Raw genomic sequence first — 21,038 nt, forward strand, 5'->3', positions numbered from 1 at the left:
TCAACTTGCAAATCTGATTTTCATTTATTTAAATGATATTTTTCTATGACTGAAAAATATATTTTAAAAACATTTCTATAACTGAATAATTTATTATATATTTATAATTTATAATTTCCCCGGGTGTCCAAAGCCATGATGAGATTTCCTACTGATTTCCCATAAAATGGTTTATATCCCTATGTATATGGTCAATTTTTATAATAATGAGCTTCTATAAGATAAGGTTTATCTTGTGCCACAGATATCATGGAGGTGAAAATTGGAGTATTTCATATAGACAAATTTGTGCCTACTTCTGAGAGGAGTCAGAGAAGGCTCTAAATGTGGAATCACTTTAGCCACCTTCAAGGTGTCAACTTGAAGTGAAACGCAGATTCAGCAGTCTCTCTCTCTCTCAGTGACTCCAGGCATAGTCTCTTGACCGACTAGTATTTGCCTCAGTGTAAAATCACACTCCATACTTCCTGCTCACTTCTCCCCAGTTTGGATTTCATCCACTTTTAGTGAAGGAAAAACAAGAAAAGCTTCAGAAGTTTCTCTTAATTCACAGGAGTCTAGCAAGGCATTGAAAAGTATGTTTTATCTAGTATCATTGTTTTAGAAGGGTACAGTACTCCTACTGACTCCAGAAATAAGTTACAATGCTGAAAACTTTGATGAGAATGGTGGTCAACTAGAGAATGGGTATACTGTTTAATCGAGTAATAAATAGTAAGAGAAATGGAGTGTGAGAAACAAATTCATGGGTGGAATACAGTCATGTCAAATGTGAGCAAGGGGCACCATAAGTAAACATGAAACATTAGGAAAAGAGAACTGATCAAGTTCCAGTTGCTGACGTTTGCAATTCAACTGAGGTTAAACCTGGTTCTTCATGAAAATGCCCACCAAAGAGAATCCACAGGAAGGATTTCACTCATAGCTCTAAATCAACTCTCCTGCTTCTCAGCTGTAGTTTTTTCTTACAGCTACCTGATTTTACATATTTTATAGATCATAGCTTATACTACCTTTTTACTACACTGTAAGTCTTGTTTATAAAGCACTCAAAAGCCAAGAATATTCCGTAGTTATATCAGAATTATGGAGAAAGTTTCCCGACATGAATAATATGAATCAACATAAATTTAACCAGAAAAATATTACTGCAATATGGTAAACTTGTTCTTTTATACTATCTCCAAAATGTAGCATGTGGGGAAAATGCGTTGATAGAACAGATTTTCAGCGCCCACAGAACTATTTCCTTTCACATCCCTAGAGCCTCCACTGTTGTTCAACCTTCAGTAGAGTTCTGAAAGTATAAGTCTCCAAATTTCAAATATTTCTGTAAGAGCCCATAAACAGATCGGAGATAAACTACTCAGCACCCTAAAGGATGTAGGACCACACAAATCACATCAGGTTTTAAGAACAAGTACAGGAGTATTTTAATGCCCTAGGAACAAGTACTGCTCAGTTTTCTCATCTAATAAAATACTGAAAGCCTGACTTATATCCAAAATGCACAGACAACTGTCATTTGGTATGGTGCCCTAAATCCTCAGAAGGTTTTTAGACCATATAATAGTCTAAGATTAAACTGTAACTTACCATGGAGATCTTGGCTTATCCTTAACGACTGTGAAGTCAAAAACTCACAGGCACCTCATTTACTTAAAGATCTACTCACTGAGCACTTATTAGCCATTCTGGCACTGTGCTAAATTGTGTAGATAGAGCAGTGAACAAGAAAAGACTAGTCTCTTCCTTCTAGAGCTTATTTACATTACTATTAGCTAAACTCTGAAATTATTCAGTAATATTTTTATTCATACTTTTATTGCTTGGGAGAATTTTTTTTTGTTTGTTTGATGAAAGCATACAGAAAGTCTGTTTTTCCAGACAGGTTTTCAAGCAATGGCTTCAGCTTCCTCAAGAAAAGCTACTCATGGAAATGATCTGGTATCCAGATGTGTATGTAGGGGTGTGTGTGTGGGGGGGGTGGCTTATTTCCTCATGATTAAAGAAAGCCTCCTCTTCCTTTAAACACAGACAGGATTACCTAATTTTTACAGCACCTAAAAAACATATATGTGCACTAGTAAAGCTCAGAAGGAGGCTAATGTCTGCTAGCCCAGAAATAAATTAACATGCAGCTAACATCAGAGGAGCCAGAAACACTCACTCCAAGTGTGAACATATATTTGATTGCAGGACTGTGTCTTTCCTAGGGCTGACCTTATAAATTAAACAGTGTAAATCTCAAGGAAGTGTTTTCTGAACATTTAGATTCACTGTGAACATTAGGATGCCCTTCAAATTAACATCTAACATTATTAGCCTATTATTGGACATGAACTGCTTCATTACTGGTGACTGACAAAACACACACGCACTCATACTAACACACACTTGTAAAAAGAATGAGAGGAACTTTAAAATCTTGGGACAGGAAAAAAAAAATAACTAGATATTTAAACTAGGATACTGAGTCTACATACGGAAAAACACTTAAAAAGAGTAAATAAAGCTTTTTATGTTTATGCTTCTCTAAGCACAATAGCAAGAAAGCACCCATTGAGTGCCAAGTAATATCTCAACATGCTGTATTACCAGGATTGTGCTAAACTAATTTCTAGTCATATAACCAAGACTTCGTGTAAATGTTCCTTCTTCAAAGAGGCATTTCCTCATCTACCATATTGGGCTATGAGGTCATTCTAGTGAAACAAAGCAGCCCCTACTTCATCTGTTATGACACTCATACTCACAAGGATCTGTTAACATCTTCCCTACTAAACTGTAAGTTCCCTGTGGACACTGACTATACTCGTCTTGTTCTATCCTTTATCAATGCCTGGCATAATGGATATTTTTGGAATGAATACAGAAATGAAATAAGGATACATATCCTAAGCCCATCTTTAGAAGATATAAAAGATGAACTGGGAACACTAACATTTATAAAGAGAATAGAGTCGAAGTGGGAAAGAAAATGAAAATACCCTGTATCTGTTTACGAATCTGAAAGAGCTGACATGGCTTTACCTGCTCCAAGGAGTGAATGTACAGAAGTCCAAAGTCACACATATGACAAAATGCTCACCTTCAGATTATGGTTTCTTTGCGAAACAAGGGTGTTGCTCAATGTTTTAGAGCCAGAAGGATGTTCATTCTCATTTGAAAAGAAATATGAGTAATGTGTTCTCAAGCAGATCGTTTTCCAGTTGGGACAGAGAAGAGAACATATTATAATGGCACCTTTCATTTGGGAGCTCCTCCATCAACAAATATGGGATGTGGAATCACTTAGCAAGGACAAATAAATGAATTGTGGTAAATAAGGAAATTTATCAGTATTACCATCATCACTGCAAATTTTAAAACATATTCAGTAAATGGCATAAAACAGGTATGAAGCAGAAGAGTAAATGGTCTGAAACAAGTAACCAAATTAGAATCTGTGGTTACCACAGCTATAAACACGTAATCTGCATTTTTATGAGCAATCTTTTATGCTTTCTTGTCCTGCAACTTCCCCAAGTCACTGCAATCATTCCCGACGATTCTTCGATCAGCCCTCTGGATTCTTCCTTTCATTCTCTTGATATCCCTCTCTGCCCCCCATCCCACTATGACTTACCTGTAGTGTCGGGAAATCTCTTCTTCCACCTGGGTAATGAAATCACATTTGGTACATGAGTGTTCTTTGCTTTCCTTGACAGCTGGCTGCCCATCCGATCCTTGCAGATGATTGGCTTCCTGTTTGACATCCGATGCCTGGGACTCATGCACACTCTCATAATGGAAGAGGAGCACGTCTACATCAGGGGTGGAGAATGAGCATTGATGGCACTGGTGTTTGACTCTCGAGCTTCCAGCCGCCCCAGGAGACAAGTGCAAAAGCAAGAGTGCACAGTGGGAACAATTACTTTTTCTACATGCAAATGGATAAGTAATTTCTCCAAGGTGCTTTTCTGGGCTGCAAAGTCCTCTGGGACAGAATGGACAGTGTTTAATGGTACACTTATGAATGTTATGGAGCTGCTGATAGTGACGGAGAAGCGGCCCCACGACAATTACATCGGGGCCGTGGCTTTTGGAGTATCTAAAGTCGCAGAACTGACAATTGTAGCTCGTCACCATGTTATCCTCTGAGCCCTTGCTGGAGAAATCCTTCTTTTTAGCCCCGCTAGAGCCCTTGTCTGCCTTGGTCATTGGCTCTCCTTCTGCACTTTTGGCTAGATCATTCTGATTAATGACAGAGCCCCTGGAAAGCTTATCATTCAATTCTGGATTAAGGCTGCCTGACTGCGCTCCTCCATGCTGTTTGCCGTAATGTTCTAACAGTTTAAGTGAGCTGGATGACTCACAGCTGAAACTGCAAAACTTACACCAGTAGTAACTGGTGGCCTCTGTACCATTTTGTCTTGAGGAATCGAGGGGCTTGATGGGCACCGAGTAGCCAACGGGAGTATCGTCTCCCGCCTTGACTGTGACCTTGTCCTGCCACTTGCCCAAGTCCCCAGAATCACTGGACCGAAGTGCAGGGATGGATTTGCTAGAGTTTTTCTCTGAAGGTTTCGCCCCCTCAGAGGAGGGGAGAGAAGCTTTGATTTTGTTCGGGTGAGTCTGAAGAAAATGCTGTTCTAGTTCCGTGGAAGAGTTGCCCATGTAAGTGAAATTGCAGAATTTACAGCGGAAGTACTTGGTGTTTCCTTGGCAATCTGGTGTCTTCCGTCCAATGCCAATGAATGTTCCACCGGAAGTGACCTGGTATAGAAGAGACGGATGTTACTTTAAAGGTGTCAGTACTTCACTGCTCTCCGTAGGAGGGAGGAGGGGACACGGCGAAGTATTCCACATCAAAAAATACAATAGTACTTCTGCTTCTTATGAAATCACTTGAATAATCAGAGCCAAAGAAATGCACTCTTCATTTCTCAATAGCTACTCTTTGAGAGGCTCATTATGCTAAATAGTTTTGGCCAAAGCAACAGATAAAGATAAGTAATAAGAGTACTATAACTAATTCAATGGATTTAATATTTTTTAAAAAAGCCAAGAAAACAATTTTCATGTAAGTAGTTTTACTACTGCCTCCTTCAAACCACATGCTTGCAGAAGCACCCAAATCACAGGGGATTTCTTTTCATGAAGTTAAGGGTTGCTGTCAAAACCAGAGGCAGTTGCTTAGAGATTGCTCAATGTAGACGTTCTCCAAGGAAATCCTTGCTCAGTTCCTACAGCGATGAAGCTTTGGGCAAAGATGAAGTCTACCCTTCGGGGAAAATAAAGGTGCTAACGTGACCACAAAAATGGCTTGTAATTAAAGTCCAAGCAGGAACTATTTAGACTAAAAATGAAATTAAGGCAGTGGGCTTGAAGTCCTAGTGCAGAAGGTCTAATGTCTAAACTCTAAAGAGTTTAAAATGTTTCCCAGTCTAGGATAAAGGAAAAGAAAAAACCTTCTAGGGCCTCATTTGATCAAAGCTCTGTCTCAGTGGGTCATGGGGATGTTCAAAGGCCAAAAATAAAATAATCCCACCATAAACAGGATCATAGCTCTTCCTTCTATCCAAAATTATAAAACTTACAGCATTAGGGCAATGAAGGTATTCAAAGGTCACGTTATATAAAGTCCTTCCTCAGTAGGCACTGTAGCAGGCAGGTTAACTAAGTGCCACCTCTGAGCTGACAGAATTCCTGTTTTAAAACAGAGTTTTTGATAGAAATCCTCTAAAAATGGAGAGATCTCCTCTTCCAACTCTCAGAGAATTTCTAAATTTTTCTAGCTACCAGATGTAATAGATTAAGCACGTGACATAATCACGTTCTGCCATCTTCACCAGCTGCTCAAAAATGACATGTGCGATCACTGCTCATATCCAAATCACTCTAGGAGAAAAGTCTCAAGCATCTCAAAATCATTTAAGAGTTTCTACTTAATATGCAAATAATATTCCCTTAGCACACTGAGAGACACGCTTGTACCTCTGCTGTACAGGACTAAGTCTGTAAGCCATGCTGCGGCTTAAAGAGAGGCCGTGATCTTGATCAAATTACCTAACCTGTCCGGCCAAGAGTTGGCCTAGCTGGGGCAACCTCCACTTTTACTTCCAGTATTAGAGTTCTAGGAAATGTGCATGAACACAGAAATCGCTCAAGCCTTACTCTATATTAAGATAATAATTTACAAGGGTCTTTCATAGCCTGTAACCCAAGAATGACAATGTATCAGTTTGGGTGATGTCCACATGCACCCATGGCAAGCACAGACTTCAGTCCACCAAGAGCAGAGCATCGTCTAACCAGAGAGGGAAGAATGGGGTATCCTAGCAGCCAGGAGCATGGCAATCAGCAGTGTGAGAGATGTCAAAGCCAGAACACCAGGTTACGGTCTGTTCACCTCTCTAACCTAGCATGTCAGGTACTAGAAACAACTCAAATTTGCTCTGAGATGTAAAATCCCTCCATCTATTCCCAAGTTCCCTGGGGGTGAGGAAAAACCTTATTTTCAGAAACAAAGCATTTAAGTGGTATTCCATCAACTCTGATACTTTGTGCAGGAACTTCAGCTTGAATCACGGGGGGCAAATTGAAAAGCATGCCATTCTTCTCTAATGTGAGTAAAAAATCAGTATGCAAAACTTTTCCTGCTTCAGTTACTAGCTTTTAGCTTCAGAGTTGTCGATATTCCTGATATAAAATATCTGTAACTTCTGCTTGTAGAAAGGGATTCCTGAGAAATCACAACATATCATCACTACTTCTTTGATTTTGCAATCTTCAAGTCTCATATGCCATGTACACACTGGAAGGGCTGAACAAAGAGAACTTATATAAAGTCCTAAGAAATCCCTAACCATAGGATTCTCAAGTAAATCAAAATTATTATTAAGCCATCACAGTATCCCTTCCAGTATTTGACAACTTTAAAAGTCAGAAAATCCAGGCTAAAAATGACTACTCTCAGGTGAAGAGACCATAAAAGAAAGGCCATTCTGTACACAAAATCAAAAGTGCCAGTAAAGCATTTTGGCTTAGGATTAACTGAGTTGCTATGAAAACCACATTAAATCTTTTAAGTTGGTAGTATTTGCATGTCTACAAGTTGTGTTTTTTTACCCACAGAAAACCAGCCAGTTCCATTACTTAAGATTGTTATGTAAGATACTCATTTGGGGTGCCTGGGTGGTTGAGTCGGTTGAGGTCATGATCTCGCAGTTCGAGGGTTCAAGTCCTATGTCAGGCTCTGTACTGACAGCATGGAGCCTGGAGCCTGTCTTGGATTCTATATCTCCCTCTCTCTGTCCCTCCTCCACTCATGCTCTCTCTCTCTCTAAAAAATAAACATTAAAAAAAATTTAAAGACTATTATGTAAGATACTATTTTGAAAACCACCCAAACAGGCAAACAAAAGCACAAGGATCTCATTTAATGACAAGAACAACTATAATGGCACTGCCATAGATTATCTATTTGCCTTCTTGGTAAATAGTAAATCATATTAGTTTTTATATTACTTAAAGCTAATATAATGTTAGAATTATATATTTTACATATTATAAAAGCCAACTTTCGGGAACACTGTTATTTAGTGTTCTATTACTTTTCTCTTTCAAAACGATCTAAAGGCTACACTTGGGGACATTTTTATACTTTCTTGTAAGAGCTGTACATTTAAGTCATGGTCAAATAAGCTGATTCACACATTTAAATGCCATTTTAAAATAAAATATAATTTATAATTTTAGGAGACCATACCTAAGACTACTGACCATCTTCACTGTATTTTCATGACCTCCAAATGTTTACTTAAAACAATTGTCTCCTAGATTAAACACAAATACATAGCAATAACACTCATACTAAATAAGTATTTGCAGCAACAGGTAATTGAGTCTTATTGCCAGGAAAGAGCACCTACACATTCAGAGAATTATTTCAAACTTTTCAAACGACTGAACCCAGCAAGGTATAGAAAAGCAGTTACCATTCTCTAGCTATGACTCTACTAAAAAAGAGATCACAAGCAGAATAAAGAGTGTAAGTTTCAATCTGTTTTTCTTCTGCTAAGCAGAATTATAATTATAATCCGTTAATCCAGCAATTCCTTTGACACAGATATCCATATTTCAAAATTTCTATTAAACTGTAAATTCTGTTTGGACCAAAAATTACACCTATTCATTCATCTAATCAGTAGCTATTGAATACTTAGTTTTTGCCAATCTCTGTGATAGATGCTGGAATATAACGGTGAACAAGTGAGGCCATGTCTCTGCCTTTAAATTATCAGAAGATCAACATCTGTAGATAAAATTCTTTATTCATTTCTATTACTATTACTTGGATTTGCTTGCTCCCATGGGAAGTCTAGAAGTTAAAGTCTACGCAAAGATACATGATTTAGCCTCCTGGCCCCTCAGTTTCTCCATCTTTAGGGATACCAGTAACAGGGAACACCTTGCCATCTTGTAGGATTATTGTGAGGATCAACTGAGAGAAGGTATCTGAAACTGATTTGCAAACTGGATATCAGCACCATCCAACAGAACTTTCTGAGATGCTGGAAATGTTCTACAGTCTATCCTGTCTCTCATAGCCATGAGCTATATGTGGCTACTAAACACTTCAAATAGGGCTAGTGCAACTGAAGAACTGATTAAAGTACTTTTTATTAACTTTTCACTACTTTTAACTGAGATGTGAATAGGCACATGTACCTAGTGAAGGCCATGTTAGCACATTCAACAGTACTAGTCACATGAACGGGATTATTATTTAATAAAATGAACTACCTAATTTAATTTCTCCTGATAAGTGGAAGAAAAGACTACATAGTGGGAAATTGGTGAAGTCATTCAATGACAAACTCATAAACTCACAAACTCATAGTATTCTCAGCTATACATGAATAGGTAGGATTCCGTTTTTACTAAGCTAATGCTTCTGTTTATATTTTTTCTTGGACTGCACGAATGATATTTTATTCATCTTTGGAGGTAAGCAAGGGCTCAGTACATTTGGGTTGAATGGACTCATTATTGTTGATGTGAGCACAGATGAAAATTCCCACCAAGACCCCTAAATTACCTGGGATTTAAAAAAAGTGAGTGTAATTCACATACTCCTTGTTGACTCAACCTGACGTATTTGGGCTTCTTCAAAACATTGAACAAAATGTATCTTTCACCCAAAAACAAATGGCTAGGGAGCCATTTGCTTATGAGCTATAGTTGTATAGAAGCTCCCAACTTACCTGTTAAGGCATGAAAAAGAAGATTTGAAGTTACTTTTCACTGAATAAGGACTATAGTGGCTTTTAATTCCATTTTTAACTTAGTTTTAGAAACTATTCCTTCCATGTAGTATGTTTCATTGTCTTTGTTTATAATTTATGTATGCCTTTTCACAAAAGTGTTTCACTGTTGAAGCTAAAAATATAAAAGGCTGGCTTTCTTTTCAAAGGCTTTAACCTTAATTAATTTATGTCCTTCTAATAACACAGAATAAAACTAGTAAGAATGATATCTAAGAGACTACGTCAAAGGAAAAGATTTCTTGAAGCCTCAGAACTCTCAAAATGACACTCCAGCACACGTACTTATTGTCAGTGGAACAAAAAGAGTTGTTTGAACTAAACACAAACTCTTCCTCAGATGTGGTTCATTTTCAAGTACTATAATTGATAGCAACAGAGACAATCAGGAGGGTACTAATTTAAGGGGACTTGAGGTTATGGGCTGTTAGTCAAAAAAGTAAAACCTTCACCTAATAAAAAGCTAAGTTGTTAAAAATCACTGTTCGAATACTGAAGTTACAAAGAGCTTGAAGAAATCTGTCAGGGCCGATTTTGGCTGAAAGGAACTACAGTCAGAATGAATGTGCAACGTTTGTGCCTTGGAGCACGCTTCACCAAGCAGCGCGTGGCATGGAGGGTTCTGCAGTGATGCGCCCCTGGTGGAGACGAAACGTTTACATATTTCGATCTTAGTCCCATGCTCTCACGTCCTATTCCTGCTGTTCCTGGTGACCCTGCAGTAACACCAATAAATACCATCTCGAAAATAAGGAACAAATCCAATAAAGCTTCTGAATTATAAAAGACAACTATATTTTNAAAAAAATTTTAATTGAATTATGCACATTTTTATTATGAGCTTTTGGATAACAGCCATCAAGAGTCCACCCCAACTTTTTTCCTACATCACTTGGCATAATAAACTGAGCTAAGCCTCTATGATTATTTGGTATTTGGGCTGACAGAATACCAATCAATCTTAAAATCAGTCTCAGTAATTTAGAAGAACATTGTTTTATGAGGAAAAATGCCAACAAAACAGAAAATGTAATGCAGGTGGATTATAAGGCTGGGTACGTTATCCACAGAACTAACCTCTCCTGCATCGGACCCAGCTCTGCCTCTGGCTCATAATGGAGATAAATAAGAATTGTGTATTTGTGCTAAAGAGCGTCTTAACTGGGAAAACAGAGTGGTGGCGCTGTGGAACGCCCTTCCTCTAGGGAAGGGTGCTTTGTTGCATGCCTACTGTGTGCCAAACACAGATGATACACAAAGAAGCAACAGAGTCCAAAACCCCAAAATGTCTGTGGGCTGCCGCAGAGAGCTCGCAAGGACACAGGTGACAAGGACAGTGGAGTACACGCGCTTCTGCTGGGAGAAGTACCCAGTTCCATGACAACACAGAGGTGAAGGACCCAAGCAACAGGGCCAGGTCAGCTTCGGAAGGAGGCCATAACTGAGCGATGGACACAGGAGCTGCCATTTGAGATGAGCCTCAAAGGCAGTGATTATGGAAAGGCTTTTCAAGTACAGAAAACAAAGTGAGTCCAGAGTGAATGGCAGTGAAAAGGTGCAAGCTGTTCTCGGGAAATGTGAAGGGAGACTCGGAGGCAGGGGTGGGGGTGAGGGGTGGTAAGAGAGAATTTGGAAAAACAAGGTCTTAGTGGAGAGACTGGAGAATTATACATATTTATATAATTAAAATGATAACACATTTTCTAGAAAGTAGACCTATACTTCCTATAAGATGTAGGATGAGGGCTCACTAAGCAGAATTTTTAAAAATTAAATAAAGGGAGGGGTTTCCTGGGTGGCTCAGTCGGTTGGGCATCCGACTTCAGCTCAGGTCATGATCTCACGGTTCGTGGGTTTGAGCCCTGCATCGGGCTCTGTGCTGACAGCCAGCTCAGAGCCTGAAGCCTGCTTCGAATTCTGTGTCTCCCTCTCTCTCTGACCCTCCCCTGCTCACGCTGTCTCTCTCTCTCTCTCTCTCTCAGAAATAAAGCATTAAACATTTTTAAAAAAATTAAATAAAGGGAGTGAGGGAGGAAGAGAGGGAGAAGAGGAAGAGAAGGGAGAAGAGAGAAAGGAAAAGAAAAGAGGAAGGATGGAGGAAGGTATGGGGTTGAGGCAAGAGCAGAAGATAAAGGAAACGAAGAGAACAGAAGGTAGCAGAAAGAGACAAGAAGTAACTAAGAAACCACTAAGAATCTGCTAAGTAAACATTAAGGGTGGGGGTGGGACAAGCATAACATGGGGAAGACTGGAGCAAACTACTCCATTGTTTGGGGGGAGATACATATCAGAAAGAAATTCAGGATAACTGTAGAATTTGCAGCCTCACCAACCGGAAGTGGGAATACAGGGCAGAGGGGAGGAGGGACATTAGGGAAGAAGCTAACAACTTTAACTTTAGGCAGGTTGACTTTGAAATGCCAGTGGAACTACCCATCGGCTGGAAAAACAGGTCTTAGAACAAACCACTGTTTATTATAAGATCCCCAAATATGTTACTGGACTCATGAAAGAATTCAGGTATTCTTCCATCTGACAGGCTGACATCAGCGACTCATCTATCTTAAAGGGGGACTGGGAGATGAGGGAAGTATTTCTCAAGTCCCTCCCTCTGACCACACCCCTCACTTTCAGAATGCAGGGAGACCACAGGGCTCTGAGTTTGGTTGGGGTGCGCAGAACATGCACATGAGACACTTTAAAGACACTCACGTGTCTTCTGTGCCTCACACCCATTCCTGTACTTATTCTCAGGCAGAGAAAAAAAACTTTAATTACATAGCCATGGAGAATACATTTAAATGGGAGCCGAATGCATCTCTGTAATAGTTAACTTTCATAGAAAAACCAACTCCTAGACTGTGCCTAGTAACCAGAAGAGAAGAATTCAACTCTCAGGCCATATTTTAAATCACAAATCTCTAAAACAAAGTCCTCCAAATGAGGGGAATATGAACCAAATCAAATACATGGATAAAATGGTGCTTCATTTGGAGATAAACCATTGCACCCTCAAGTGATTAAATAAAAAACTGGCCCTTCCTCACTGTATTAGAACTAGTTTCTGTAGCAAAAGTACCAGTGGAAATGAATCACAGTAATCAAAAATAAGAAGAAAGAAAAAAGAAAAAAAATCACAACATTCATTTTCTTTTCAGTCATTTCAATTATGAGTCTAGTAAGTTCAAATAAGGCAGCATTACACTGCTTGGACTGGGTAAGAGAATCTTAAAAAAAAAAAAATCACTGAAGTCCCCAAATTCAATGCGAGTCACAGAATATGATCAAAGAGTCCTGGTGCACCAGACTTGTATCTCTTCCCTTACATTCAGTTGGCCCGTCTTCCATTGCTTTTGTTAACTCAGTCTTGTATTTGAGAAGTTCATGTACCACAGTGGTTGTGAAAAAGTTTTCAGTAGCCTGTGTACCTTGGCTTAGATCCCATTTACCCTACTTATACAACACTGTGATCTAGGACAGGTTACTTGAATTCCCCTATGCCCACTTTCTCACTTAAAAAAATGGGCATAGTAGTGATGTTTACATCACTACAGCATTTTTATGAAGATAATTAATACACGTAAAGAAACATGCATGAAAGAAACCCTTAATAAATTGTTAGCTATTGTGAGAAGTGAATCCAAAATAGGAAGAAAATCCAAAAGATATGTACAATTTTGATTATATAAGCTCTTGATGAAAAACATATGACTCAAATTAAAATACAGAAAAATAAATTTTACATTTGACTTCCAATTTAAATAAAGCCAAGATCTTCTCTGATATTCCGAAAATGCCTAACACTTACTTCAAACTTTAAAACCATATGATGAAGAATTCAAGAGGTCTACAGGCTAACGATTCTCAGAAACAGACTTCATGAAAACCATCCCTCCAAACTTGCCTGGGGTTGGCCACTACTTATGGATCCGTGTTTCCAAACAGCACCATGTATTCTATAATTCCAATGACCAAGGAACAAAAAACACTGACTGATCTGCTGACTTGATATGGTTAGCAGAGCAGGCCACTTAAGGATCTTTTTTTTTTTAATTTTTTAAAACTTAAAAAAAAATTTAACGTTTATTTATTTTTGAGATACAGAGAGAGACAGAGAACAAACAGGGGAGGGGCAGACAGAGAGGGAGACACAGACTCTGAAACAGGCTCCAGGCTCTGAGCTGTCAGCACAGAGCCCGATGCAGGGCTCAAACTAATAAGCCGTGAGATCATGACCTGAGCCGAAATCAGACACTTAACCAACTGAGCCACCCAGGCGCCCCTTAAAACATTTTTTATTAAGAGTTGATTAAAGCTAAATTTGATTAGCTGCACTAATAACCATGGATTTCTTCTTCTCAACATTCTGCCTAGAGAGAAATATGGATATTCAAGAAAGTGATTGACATTCATCATAGTGATTCCCATGCAACAAAGCCACATGGAGATTTAACCAACATGCAGGTAAGAGGATTAGTGAAGACAGTCAAACTACTCTATTCCCCCCAGGGAAGGCTACACTATCCAGCCCCACCATCTTGATGAGGAAAATAACCTGGTAAATGCCAGAACTTTACTTTGTTTGATGGCCTTAGGGTGAGCATATGTTTTATTTTGCACACTTTATTACTTGTTAAAGAGACACAGACCTAAAAACAAGTATGGGTTCATATGACAAACATTCTGTACTCTATAGACAGTCTGAAGTGATTAAAGTCTCATTCACCAGTTGTTCTGAAGTGCAATTGTCCTCAACTCAGAAAAACAAAGAAACAGAACCTGCTAAGATCTACAACTTCCCTCCTACTCCAGATCAAAGGAAACTCCAAGGCAAAAAATAAATATTTGGAAGTAGAATTCAAGAAAAGTCAAAATAAACCAAAATGAGATTAATGTTCTTGGAATTTTTTTTTCCAGACCAAGCTGTTAACCCCCTGTTCAAATGAATGCACTGGCATATGTTAAGGATCTATAAAGCTCATAGAGTTAAATATGAAAATACAACTACAAAGGATGACTTCCCATCTCTAAAATCTGTTCTTCCTGCTTCTAACATGACATATTGTGCAACTCTGATAAAAATATTTACAGAAAAGAAATACAGTGCTCCTAACTCAGACACAAGACAGTAACTGGTAAGTTAATAGTGAGATTTTTCTATTAACCTTAAAATTTCATTGAAGGCCAAAATAAATTTAATAGCTAGAATCCTGTAACTACCTTCTGGGAGTCTTGAATAATGCACAATAAGAGAAAAGGTACACTAATATGGAAAGGCAACATGTACCTCGTGAGCGTTTATAAACTTGGGATAGCTTAAACACTTTCCCGTGGGAAGCACATCTTGACAGGACTCCGACGTTTATAACCTGATCTAAGGACTAAGAGCTCCCCCATAAAGATGACGCAAATGCCCTAATGCACAGCACATTAAGCCCTAATGAAACAGCAAAGTCGGTGTTTAACAACTCCGGCCTCCATTCAGCGATGGTTTAAATATAAGCATAATAAAGCAGATTACAAAGAAAGAAGCTGTAATTACTTTTTGAAGAACTCAATCTCTTGTCCTATTATGGTCTATGTGTGAGCCTCAAAGGCTGAATGCAGGCAGTAAAATTACAGTAAGGGCTTACCGATCCTGTCACATCCACTATTTTAAAAAATTTAAGCACAACAATTGATAAAACCCAGGTTACATTTAAAAATTAAGAAACTAACATCGCGGTCGAGTCAAATAGCTCTAAGCTAGCCAATATATTTTTGCTTGTTTTTCTTGGTAAAGAACTGGCACCTCTTCTGATCTCAGGGCTGGGCATGCTACTTCAACATATGACATATGACAGAGAGGATCTGAATTCAACACTGAAGGAAGACTGTCCTGGTTTTACGACGGCCATTTAAAGTGGCCTCCATTACCAAACTGGGGTTGCATTATCCAACTGGGACTGTATCTAACTCTGCAGTATAAAGAAACATTGTTACTTGGTGCTATTTTTAAGAAATACGGAATTCTCTGACTTCCCTATTTGCAATAAAATTTACACAGAAGTGAATACTGTCAGTACAAGCATGCCTAAACTTCAATTACTCCCACAAATACATGGCAAATAATCTGAACTTGGAACTGGAAATCTTAACATTTGTTTAAATTATTTCTTTTTCTCAACTGTATATCTTATGTTTGCAATCAAGTCAGTTCAAATTATTTAAAATCATCCATGTCAGACCATAATATAGATCAAAGCCACGGAGTTCTTATGTCCTGTACTTCTGGCTTCTTTTTTTCTTGGTCTAAAATATCATAAATCTATCATTAACCACCAACTGTCCTGAATGTTAGAAAAAAGAAAAAGAAGTCAGTTTAATTGAAAAAGATTAATGAATTGGTCATTTATTACTTTAATTAGCTTACATTACAGATTTACATAGATAATTCCTGAAATAGAATGATTATTGGTCTTTAACACTCATATTTACCAACATCTTTTTTATCAGAATACACACAGCCATGAACTTACTACAAAGGTCTGACAGAACCATGTTAAAGAAATTCTATAGTCAGCATTTTACCCTGCACAGCTTTTAGTCCCCACACAGTTCAAGAGCAAAGGAAAGAAGGCTCTCAAACGGCATTTCGGCACACAGACCCATGTGGGTAAAAAGGGGGATTTCAGATGTGCTTTTATTCAGTTTATGCATGTAGGGAAGCCGCTCGATATGTATTTAGGCATAAAAGTATTATGAGTTATTTATCTTCAGACACGTTTCGGCATCAACATCTGGCATGTGCAGAGTCCTCAAGATGGGCATTTGCCCTAAGAGTATAGTGTTCTCTTCCTACACTGAAAAAAGGTAACTCTCTTTAGACTTTCTTCTAAATCCAATCATTTCTTTGAAATAATCATCTGATTTTCCACAGATTGCTTTTTTTCTATTTTTAGCCATATTATTTCTCTGGAAAAAAAATTGATCTTAACAAGATTATCTCCCTGGATGCTATTTCCTACCACTTTCTGTCTTCTTTACTGGGTGCTTCTGCACTTAGGAGACAGCATAGTTTGGGATCAGCTGTTTTATTTCTCCTTCTATTAGTTCAAACTTGGAGAGCTCACACATCTGTTTTATTTCTAACATCACTGCCCAGGAAAAGTGTCCAGCTCATTCTACCCAAACATAAACTTTACTATAAATAACTAAGAGCCTAACAAATAACTGTTTGGGGGAAATGGAAGTGTGTTTAAAAATCTGAATTCTTCCAAACCATCGGCCTTTAGTAATCTTCATTTTAGAGCCTTCCTGACAGCCCAGATCAGCTGCCCTCAGAACTTGTCCCCAGAGTGAACAAACTGAAACTCCTGCCGGAAATCCAGGTATTAACATCATATTACTTGCTAATTATAAAACACCAGTTCACATACTGACATTATTCACTTCTAACCCTTTTATCTAAAACACGTATTTGCTTTCCAATCATGGCTTGACAGCAAAGTGTATCTGACATAAGACAGTGAAATGATCTTTAATAAGACAGCAGTTCAAAGCATGCGGCTTTCATGCATAATAACTATGTTGGCTTAATTTGCTGCTCCACAGAAATAATTCTATTTGTGGAAATTCACAAAGTAAGATGGAATTTTTAAGAGAGCTCTACAAAGATGAAACTGGCTTTTTAAGAGTTCTTTCTATCTCCCTTTGAAAGTGATAAGATTGCTGTTCTGACAGTTTTAAAGGCTTGGGAAATCTCTCTTCTGATTCTTTTTTACAAGTACTACAAAATATGTTCACTACCTGTTATTTAGAATTCCTTTGCTTGTCTCTCTTAATTGGCACCAGGTCAATAGAGAGGTCTAGAGCCAACGTGCTAGAGCTATTGAGCTGACCAAAATGACTGATATTTTAACGGAGTTAAGAGGTCAGGTAAGTATGATGTAATGTCTTTAGTTCTCTGGTACTTCTTCTAATCATTCCTAAAGAAGGTTAATATTAAACTTAATATGTTTTGAAATCCCCTGCCGAATAATACAATAAAAATCTATGGATGGTAACAGAAACGAATATACTTTCTCAAGTTGACCATGAGTTTCAACTATGCTAAAATTGCTTAAAATGAATACATTTCTTTAGCATCAATTCTGCCTTTCATTCTATTTGAAATGGTAGATTTGTTTTCCATTTCACATATGCCATAAACTAAAGACAGAGGAGTAGATCAAAAAGGTATGCCAGTTTTAATAAAAGCAGAAATCTAAATTACTGCTAAATGCTTTCATAAATTACTACTTTCCCTAAATGCAGACAGGAATGCTTTATTGGGTTGCACCGAGGTCATTCTGGTGTCCCTACTACTTACGATCACATTGACTTCTTTATAATCAATGTAAACCTTTATTTCCAAATTTTCATTTGCAATTATGTTGCTTTTTCTGGAGTGTATCTCTGCAACAGTCCCTATGACCCAAACCAGGTCCAATGTGACGCCAGGCCGAGTATAAAATTAAATCCTAATGCAAGACACAGGAAAGATCCCCACTGAAGAAAAGACTATAGCAAAAGATGTCTAATCTACAACTAGAACAAAGCATATACTACTATCGTGTGGAACCAGAGATGAGAGCCATTTTTTGGAAGACTGTGAAAACAACAAATTAACCATGAAATATTTCTAGAAATATGAAGCCTACCTAAATCCCATCAAAAGGCTTTTACCAACCTAAGAGAAATATTGGGATTATTTTCCATGATAAGAGAGTAAAGACACCTCTAAATACACATTTGGATAAAATAGCCATGGAGTGTGTCCATCCTCCTGCTGAATCTAGCAGGCTGCTCCTTTGGTACTGGGAGCTTGATTTTACCATGTGTGTCAGAATTCACACTTCATTACCAATAACTTTTTCTATATAAAGAGATAAAACACAAAGCACAAACCTGTACATCATAGGTCCCATTTAGTAAAACAGGCCTTGAAGAATTGATGTCCTGCAGCACACCAGAAAGCACAGAACGGTTGACCTTCTGGAAGTCTTTGGAATGGCTGAACTGCACCATGTTATGAAGGGCCAAGATTTTGCTGTCCAGCTCAGCATCCTGCCTGGTGCGGTTATGCAGTCCTAAGTGATACTTTCGGAAGTGCTTAATCAGATCTGTGGGGTCATTGCCATAGTAACCGTACCCACAGATATTGCATTTAAAGTCCTGAAGCTCTGGAGACAGAGGTGCCGGGTCTGGGTTGTCATTTACCAGTAAGTCAGTTTTGGATTTATTCAGTCTTACACCCCCATCTGAAGGCACTTGTGGGTTTTTTGAGGCCACTGAAACTGGGCTTGAGCCTTGACAATTGGCTTGACTACTTTGCGCTTGCCCTGTTTCCTCGGTAGCCTTTGGTGACATCTTATGATCTTCCTTCGTATCCAATGAGTCCCCTGCTGGGGCACAGGCCATATCTTGAGGGTCATCTGCCTCTGCTCGTTGAGGAGACTTCAAGGGCTCGCAGACTCCCCCCGCAGCTGGAGATGAGAAAGCCAACATATTTCTATCTGTCACCTCATCATGTGGATGCGAGGGAAGGTTTCCTCCCTTACTGGGGCTTTCATAATTGAAGCCAGCCTTCTCACTAAGGCTGGAGCTTTTTGAGCCCTTCTTGCTGCTAGAGGATGGATCTTGGCCATGCAAGCTATGTTCCTCCTTATTATTCAGTTCTGCAGCATCACTCTGATCTGTATTTTCTGACATCTGATCTGCAGAAAATTCTTTGTTCTTTCCAGACACCTTGCTTTCTGTACCTATAGGCTCCAGGGTCTGGCCCTCGCCTTCACTAACGACGTTTCTCAGAGGGGGGTTCTTTTTCCGGACCATATCTGTAAAAATGCAAGAGAAAACCAAATGCAAGGTTACTTGAAAGTTGCAGAGATGCAATCTAATCTAGAACATTTTACTTATGTGAGGCTTTTAAAAGGTGCATATACAAATCTTCCTCTAGGGAAAAAAAATGTTTGAAAAATAGCAAAAAAAAAAAATTGAGACTAAAGCAAATATTCACATTTAGAATTAATTTTGTCATAGGGTGACTCATTTGCTATTTTTAAAGAGTTTTATGAATACCAAAATATTAATTTTCCTATTATTCTTTCTTATTATTCTTGTTTGCCAATTATGTTTTGCTCACTTTCTTCAGGTATAGTTGTTATATATATGCTTATTTATAAACTTTATATATTATGTATAATATGTACACATACTCTGTTTATAAAATAGATATGCACTTATGTTTATAGAATATATATTACATATTTATATGCTATGTATATAAACAACATAAATTGGAATTCAATATTGTTACATACTGTGCAACCAAGATATAAATATAATTTCAACCAAAATATCCTCATAGTCAAAAAACAGAAACAGCACATTATAAACAGAGTGAAAACTGCCCTATTACTTTCAGGAATGGAAGATAACAAAGGTTTCATCTCTGTCCTACCAATAAATTTCTTTAAGCCCCATTTGGAGAGCCTCCTTGAATGTTAGGAGGAAAACCTGGTCCATATCAGAGTGACCAGATTGAGTTTTACTAGACTCTATGCAGCATAATGGGGATCCTAACTAAATCCTTGAATCTTACACATAGCCAGGTGGAAACAGTACCAATTTCACCATCAGGAGCATACTGGAGATTGACTAAAGTAAAATATTAAAATCTGAATCATATAACACTGTCATTTTGTAGCTTGGAATGGCCAACTCTCAGCACCCTCCCCTGGTTCATCTTTATATGCTAGCTCAACTGTGCCTTTCAAGTTAGTGCCATCAAGGAGAATGGTCAAAATCAGAACACCGTGACAAATTCCTCTACTGGAGTCTAATGAATCAGAACTTCAGTACGAGGAGATAAGAAACAATTTGTGGTGTGTCTGTAAAAAAATGCAGTAACTAAGGCTAGTCGAGAACTGAAGTTCATGGCTTATGTCCTTTAATCCCTCAGCTGAAACACTGCAAATGCCATCAGTTGTCACCCTAAATGTCCCGTAGGAAAAACCACCTGTGACTGACTAATAAGACAAGCCCACTTTACTACCTGACTCTGCCATGGGGCAGATTTAACAGAGTTAGTTACACCATGATTATCCAACATGTCCTGAGAAAATCCAAATTAATAACATGTTTTAGTTGTTCTCATCTATAATTTCTCACAAGTGCTGAGGAGCCACACTGGCTTTGGATATATATAAGTGTACCTTCATTTCTGAAGAGCTGGTCAAGCAAAATGTGTATTATATGAATCGCTGAGCCCACATAATGCCCTGCCTCACTATAAAGAATCATTTGCAAGGTAAAAATTCACTTTACAAAATAATGTCAAAAATATTAATTGTACTTAAGAAAGTATACTCTTCTTTGTAGTACAGAAATAACATGAGCCAACAAATATCTATGAAATCTGTATGTGTTCCTCTTGGAACAACAACATCATTTATGGGATGAAGGACTGAAGCTTCAAATCCAAGTGATGGTCATGGGGCCATGTAAACCTGCCTGGCGAAGGCAGGGAGTGGGGGTGAGTCTTCACCATGATGTCATTACCATTAAGTCTTAAAATAAACTAAGCTAGGTAACCATTGCTTATTAAAAAAAAAAAAAAAAAAAGAACACTGTGTAACTTCTTTATTTTTATTTATTTAAGATTTTCCCCCCAGTAATCTCCACACCTAATGTGGGGTTCAAACA

At 38.2% G+C, this 21,038-nt stretch overlaps 1 protein-coding gene across 1 annotated transcript in view; it reads right to left on the minus strand.

Annotated features, from left to right (window-relative positions):
- The window catches only part of TRPS1 (transcriptional repressor GATA binding 1), a 205,936-nt gene extending 186,770 nt beyond the window's left edge, over window positions 1–19,166 (minus strand). Inside the window, exons 1-2 of the mRNA XM_077778925.1 lie at window positions 18,240–19,166; window positions 3,629–4,758 (exon numbers count right to left, since the gene is read on the minus strand). Coding sequence (XP_077635051.1) covers window positions 3,629–4,758; window positions 18,240–19,166 — 2,057 coding nt within the window. The remainder of the gene's footprint in view (window positions 1–3,628; window positions 4,759–18,239) is intronic.
- Window positions 19,167–21,038: the final 1,872 nt, after the last annotated feature.

The sequence above is a fragment of the Crocuta crocuta genome, unplaced genomic scaffold (genome assembly GCF_008692635.1).
Source record: "Crocuta crocuta isolate KB4526 unplaced genomic scaffold, BGI_CrCroc_1.0 scaffold448, whole genome shotgun sequence".
Lineage (NCBI taxonomy): Eukaryota > Metazoa > Chordata > Mammalia > Carnivora > Hyaenidae > Crocuta > Crocuta crocuta.